Here is a 6,330-nt window from a genome sequence, read left to right on the forward strand (position 1 = left end):
TACGTGTTTTAGGTGTATCGTTACGATGTAGAAGCATCGCGCTACGAGACGAAACGCTTTCGTTCTTGCTTCTGTTCCTTTGCGGGACAAGAGTTCGCGAAACGCGCTAGAATCTCGAGTTGCTTCCATTTTAGAGTTTCGGTACCGTTTTCCTCGACGGATCGATGCGTTTCCGCGTTCTTTCCACGACAACGAGAAGAATATCCTCCGTACTGGTCGAATTGTTTAAACTCCTGTTACCCTTTTAAGAGAGAAAAGGAGATCCTAGTCGTTGGGATATTCTTCTTGTTCTCAGTGTTGCGATTCAGTTGCTCGGACCTCGAAGAAACGTCAGAGTACCGAAACAATCGATGTCGATCGGTTTTCAACCGATTTTTGGGTGTACTTTTTTTAGGCAAAAGCGTTAGAAAAAATATTGTTACTCCCTGTTATGGATAAGCACCACGAATTAAAGGAAAAACAATGAGACCCAGTTATTATATCCGTATCGACGATATATGAGTTTTAACGATATTCTATAAATGGCTGTACCGTATTGTAAAATCAAAGATATAGTGTACAATAAAGTTTAGTGTTGTAGAAACATTAATTTCTAATTATTTTAGATCCAGGATACCCAACTTCGGGGTAGAAACCCTTCGGATGGTCACTATGGGCGAAGAACGAAGTGAAACGCAATTTCTTTTATTAAAGAACGACAAATGTTTTTTATTAAAAAAACGTTAGATCTCTTGTTCGCTCGTACGAACGCGTCATATGAATGTCTAATGAATTTCTTAGCACGTAGCGATAGGTTTCTTGATGTATGCCACAAGAATGTGATATCTATCTAAAATGCTGTACTCTTGTTGATCATTGTTGGTCTTGTTCGGGAACAGGATCTTTCGGCTCGCTATTTCACGCACGATCGCGTCCTCGAACTCCTGTCTCAGGTCATCAGGGATCCGGGGGATGAACGGGTTGACAGCGATCGTGTGATCTGCAAAAATGATCTATCTTTCTTACAACTATTATTTGATATTCATGTTCAATGTAAATGCGAGCTTATACTTTTCAGTATCTCCATGTTCTCGTAAACGAAGCTCTTTTCTCTTTTGCTGCAGTGTAGAATCTCGAAGCCGATTCCTTCCAGCATCTTCCTCAGAGCTGCCCGAGAGTCCTTGCACCGTTGGAAGAAGGGTACGTAACGATCTACATCCTGAGAATACCAGAATACGAATTCAGTGTTTGATGATCACAATTGATCGTGGTTCATTTGCTTGTCGTGCAACCTGCATGTACGGTTTGTATCGAGGATTTTCGTGCAGCTTCACGTAAGCGTCGAACCCGTTGTTCCATGCCAGGAACATGATCAGTGCTTTCCCTCCTGGTCGCAATAGCTTGTACACGTTCTCGAATGCTCGCCTAAATTTCACGATAATCAACATCTATCACTTTAAACCGGAGTGTTACCTGTAATTATATTATAGAAAATAAATACCATGTGTTTTGGCACCAATGGAAACAATAGAAGGATAAGGCATTGCTGAATTGTCCAATCTCTTCGTTAGGCAAAACCGCAGCTTCGATATCCAACTGCAAGAACGACAAGCGTTTCTCATCCTGGTACTTTTGCTTCGCGCGATCGATCATCGGTTTTGATATGTCCGCCCCTACAACAAACATCATGAAATACAGATACACTCTATCAAGACCCATTTTTTTTACGTTCTTCTCTTACCAACTAGTACAGCATCCGACGATAATCTCGGTAGGATCAGCCGTTTCGTTACGTCCCCGGGTCCGCATCCGATGTCTATGCACTTGCCCTTCATCTCGGACATCTCCTTCTCGAATTCTTCAATTATTTCAAGCGCATCACGATATTGGGACTTGCTGGCGTTTTCATACTCCTCGACCATGTACATTTTCGATACTTTTATATCGAAGCGATTTGTACCAAAGTACAAACTATCGGCTCAATACACAGCCAGATCTTCTACTGCTGACTTTTCGACCCGACTTTGGTATTTATATTCGGTGACTCGTACGAACAACTTTCCTGCTCTCACATTCAGTTGTTCCCCCGACTCCTTATTTCATTTTTTTCTCTTCCACCGCTCCACGTCTTTTTTTTTTTTCTTCCTGTCTTCTGTCTCTGTTCTGCCCGTACCTACCTCAATATCCGAATTCTTCGTCCGCTTCGCTATCCAGAGCCCACAGCTCGCAGCCCGTTCTATCACCTTCACAAACACAATGGTCACGTTCGGAAGTTCATTGACCTGGTGCTGCTCGACGAACGCATTCGAACAGGCGGGGCCATACCCGTCCGAACGTCTCGATGGCCAACGATCATCTGCAGCTTTCCATCTCCAAAATAAAAGTTCGCGAATTTGATGCAGCTGACAAGGAAAGTATCTTAGGTGTTTTGATTTTTGGATAGGTTTTAAAGGACCGAAAATTAAGATATACGTGTTTTTTTATTTTGGCCGGTTTTCGTATTTAGTGGGCGAAACAACTTCCTAAAGTTTCGGCTACAATAGGCTATCATGAAAACTATCATAGATAGATGGCAATTTTTTAAGGAAACGTTTCATGGTTTTTTATGAAGTTGTAACACCTGGCGATAAATTTTGTAAAAAATAACTTACATAATAACAAAAAAGAACATAAAGTTTCTTTTGAATCTTACATTTTTGCATATTTTATTGCATCGCGCACATACGTCGGGTCGTAATATTCAGTTCTTTAAAACCTATCATGCACGGATGCACGGCAGAGACTGGATCACAGCTGCTTAGAATTTTAGTACGTAAGGTCCGGGCCATATTGAATAAGGGCACAGGGACGAAGTGGTTCCAAGGGGAAAGGGGAAGTCGTCGCGGCCAGTTTGCCAGGTTGGCCGATTGATCTTTCGGTACGGGTCCGATTTTTACCGAACGCTCACGAACGGTTCCTTTTAAGGGTACGGGTCTACTCTCGAGAGTAGAACTCGCGCGAGAAGCTATCGAGAGCTATTCTCGAAGCGGTTATTCGTTCCTACCTCTGTTTCGCAAATATTTGCCCGCTTGTCAGCGGTCGTCTTTGCCGCTCCTTCTCGTCGACGGAGGACGATCGTTAAGGTGTCGTTAGGAAATTGAACCGGTCGTCTATTCGACGAGCAAACATTGTATTTCTCGGTCGATTAAAACCCGCCCTCGTTATACCGACGCGTGTATTCTATTTATCGTGCGCGTGTCGTTGTTATTTTTATAGGACGTACTTATCCGCGCCCCTTTCTCTGCTTAGCGTAATTAATAAATTAAACTGGAGCGCGATGTTTCTACGATCGATCAGTTCCTCTCTCATCGGTCCCTTCTTATCTTTCATTAGAATACTTATTTCAGAGAAATATGTGAGGCAGAAAAAAACGTGGTAAACCGAATGAAAAAGATGAATGGGTTAAGCTGTTTATTATGATAAAGCAATCGTCATCGGTAACCCTGTCCTTGATCCCGAAGTTGAATAATACGCCACGCGGAATACGGTACAACGAGTTTCCGGGATGAATCGGCAGATATTCCTTGAATTTATGTCGCAAACATAAATTGAAATATTTATGAATGCCAATGCGAGTTGACCCGATTCCGTGTCTAGCTTTTCAATTATTACGAAAGCGAAGCTAGATCGAAGCTCGTGGGTGAAACGTTGCGAAAGGTAGCGAAATATCTCTCGTTTCCTTGCCTAAATCCTCGTCGTGTACGTTCGTGTGTATCGAAGGAAGGAGGCGGCGGAGAGAACGAACGGCTTTGATAAATGACTGACGCGGAAAAAAATCCGCGTCGATACGTCTTGCTGGAGAAGATGCGCGCTCGTAGAAGGAGACAGGAAGAGATGGAGCGAGCGAGAGATGGATTTCAAGAGGAAGAGTAGATTTCGAGCTAAAGCATGCTCCAACTCTGCTTTTACTTTCTTGCTCATCTGCTAATTAAATTTCCTTCTTAAACGATAACCGATATCGAGCAAACGTTATCCGAAGATCCGAGACGCTATCGTAACAACCCATCAGGAATGCAACGAGAAGTCAAAGGCGTTTATTCGAATTCTTTACGAACGCTTGATGTATCGGGCAAAAAACGTTGAAACGATCTTTAAAACAGATCTTTCATGTAGGTGAGTGTGCGTGTCGTAGACGATTGGTAAAGAGGTTCGATGGTCCTTCCGCGGATGCGTGCTCTATCGGAAAACACTGAGTGAGATATATGGAGAGATTATACGAGATGGCGTTTCAGAGTCGAACAGGCCGCTATTCTCCGCTCCGTCAATTATGCTAATTTCGATTGCCGCGAGATTAATGGAAGAAGGCGGCGTCCCCTTCGTATACTCGCTTCTCGGAGGCCCGAGACGCCACAGAGCTGACGTTTCTTCCGCATTCGACCGACCGTGCATAATGTAGCAGACTCGTAATTATTGCGGGTTACACGCTGACCTTTCCTATCCGAACCTCTGAACCAACTTTACCTTCTAACCGTCTTCGCGAACGATCATCGAAACGTTTCCAACTGTTTTCAACCGAGATGTCCCATCAATAATACATGTCTTCCTCCGTGTTTTCCTCCACGTTTACATTTGCATCTGACGCAAGTGACCTCTTTTCTTTCGCGACATTCCTATTGTCCGGAGTATCGGTGCCGCATTGTCGACGACCGAGACCTCTCGATTCTTCGTCGACCTCGGTTCCGAAATTTCGTTTCGACGAAAGAAAGGTAACGACTCTTTGTCGGACCAGGGTGAAAACTGAGTGTCCAGGTTGAAAGGAGTGGTTTTCGGTTGAAGGGTCGTGTCGGAACCCTTCCACGGTGCGAAAATATTAACGGACAAACGGCGAGCTCCTTCTATGTACGCTTCTCCTTCGAGGAAAGTATGAAAATCCATACAGTCGCTCGGAGAAAATATCCGTCATTTAAAATGGATGGATTTAGGTGGATATAAAAGTGAGGGGTGGAAGAAACCGGTGGCAGCATCGAAGGGAGGTCGGTCATGGGAGGTTGGGTGAGGTTGGAGGCGACTACTGAAAGTCGGTAGCCTCGCTGGGAGGTGGAGACCGAGATGGTGGTGGTGGCGATGGTGGTGTTGGAGATTTAAGGGAGACATTTTAAATGGATGGTGCTCTCGCAGAAGCCGGCTGCCTCTGGTATTATCCAATACCGTGGCTCGTCTCGCGGCCCCGCAAGAATTCGCGAGTATACCAACGAAAAACGTCCCACCGCCAAACAATTTACGTCTCCTCGCCACCTTCTTGCAAAAAATAACAATAATAAAAATAAATTAAAATTGGCCAACAATGTCCTCCTCGGACAATGTATTTAGTCTTATGACTTTTAATTATTGTAGAGAAGATAAAGAAAATGGTAATTCCTCTTGGAAAATTTTCCAAGCAAAGTAAACTTCTCATTAAAGCTGCAAGAATCGCATCGAGAAATTCTTATGGTCTACGAGCCGTATAAATATCGCGGTTGCGAATAAAAATAACTGTGCTCGTTTCTCGTCTTTAAAGCTCGCACCTTCGGTTCGCCGTATCGCTTTGTATCTCGGACGAAGATAGTGCTACATCTCTTTAAGAAGACTCAGTTTTAGGATCGATAGAGAACGCAATCGCATTCAACACCTCCGACATCTTTCTCTGTAGTTATTTTCGCGTTTTTGAAAACGGTCCATGGTTTCTTGCTTGAAACTTCCAATTGCAAGCGGTCGGAGCGTTGCCGGTGCATCCGTCTGAGTTATATCGCGCCGCTACTACTTCGACAAAGTCGGCCTCCATTTCTCGGTATCGTTGCATCTGGGAAGCGGTCGGAAGGAGGCTAGCTGCAGGTGCAAACGCTAATGCATTCTCGCTCCTCCTCTCGACGCCGGGCATCGTTCGAAAGGCAGTCGATCTTTGCGGAACGTTTTCCTTTCGAAGGAAAAACGGAGCATTGACCAATGGGACCGAAGCGAATGGTTCGCGAACCAATCGTCGAGTTTCCAGCATTCGGATGTGACTGCGCGAACAGGTGTGGCGAAAGAGACTGCGAGAGCGATACGGAAGAGAGAGAGGACGGAGAGAGAAGGAGAACAGAGGAAAGCTGGATTCTCCCAGCGAGAGGGTGGATATAAAGCGTACGGATGAGCAGGCGAAACCGGGAGTAGTCCTGCGCGATCCGGGGAGTTTCCCGAATTCGTTTCACGGACCGGAAGTCGGCGTCGTATTTGCGCTTTCCATTGGGTTTCCGAGTGTCGTCATGGCCAATGGCACGACGAATGCCGACTGTCGGTGCCGCGATGCGGATTCTAGAGGGGTTGGTTACGCCCCACGTTCTACCTATACATCGA

General features: G+C 45.0%; 1 protein-coding gene across 3 annotated transcripts; it reads right to left on the reverse strand.

Moving 5' to 3' along the window:
- Positions 1 to 280: 280 nt before the first annotated feature.
- On the reverse strand, positions 281 to 2,805 carry jhamt (juvenile hormone acid methyltransferase). 3 transcript variants are annotated; one of them, XM_034317811.2, is made up of 6 exons: positions 2,672 to 2,804; positions 1,721 to 2,349; positions 1,481 to 1,652; positions 1,272 to 1,404; positions 1,051 to 1,198; positions 281 to 979 (listed from the first exon to the last, which is right to left on the reverse strand). In XM_034317811.2, the coding sequence occupies exons 2-6, from the start codon at positions 1,905 to 1,907 to the stop codon at positions 777 to 779; spliced, it is 843 nt and encodes a 280-aa protein (XP_034173702.1). In that variant the 5' UTR covers positions 1,908 to 2,349; positions 2,672 to 2,804; the 3' UTR covers positions 281 to 776. The 3 variants fall into 3 exon arrangements, with proteins under 3 accessions (XP_034173702.1, XP_034173703.1, XP_034173705.1); XM_034317814.1 differs by having other exon boundaries at positions 788 to 992; positions 2,672 to 2,805; XM_034317812.2 differs by having other exon boundaries at positions 1,721 to 2,734.
- Positions 2,806 to 6,330: the final 3,525 nt, after the last annotated feature.

This window comes from Osmia lignaria, chromosome 6 (genome assembly GCF_051020975.1).
Source record: "Osmia lignaria lignaria isolate PbOS001 chromosome 6, iyOsmLign1, whole genome shotgun sequence".
In the NCBI taxonomy this organism is placed as follows: domain Eukaryota; kingdom Metazoa; phylum Arthropoda; class Insecta; order Hymenoptera; family Megachilidae; genus Osmia; species Osmia lignaria.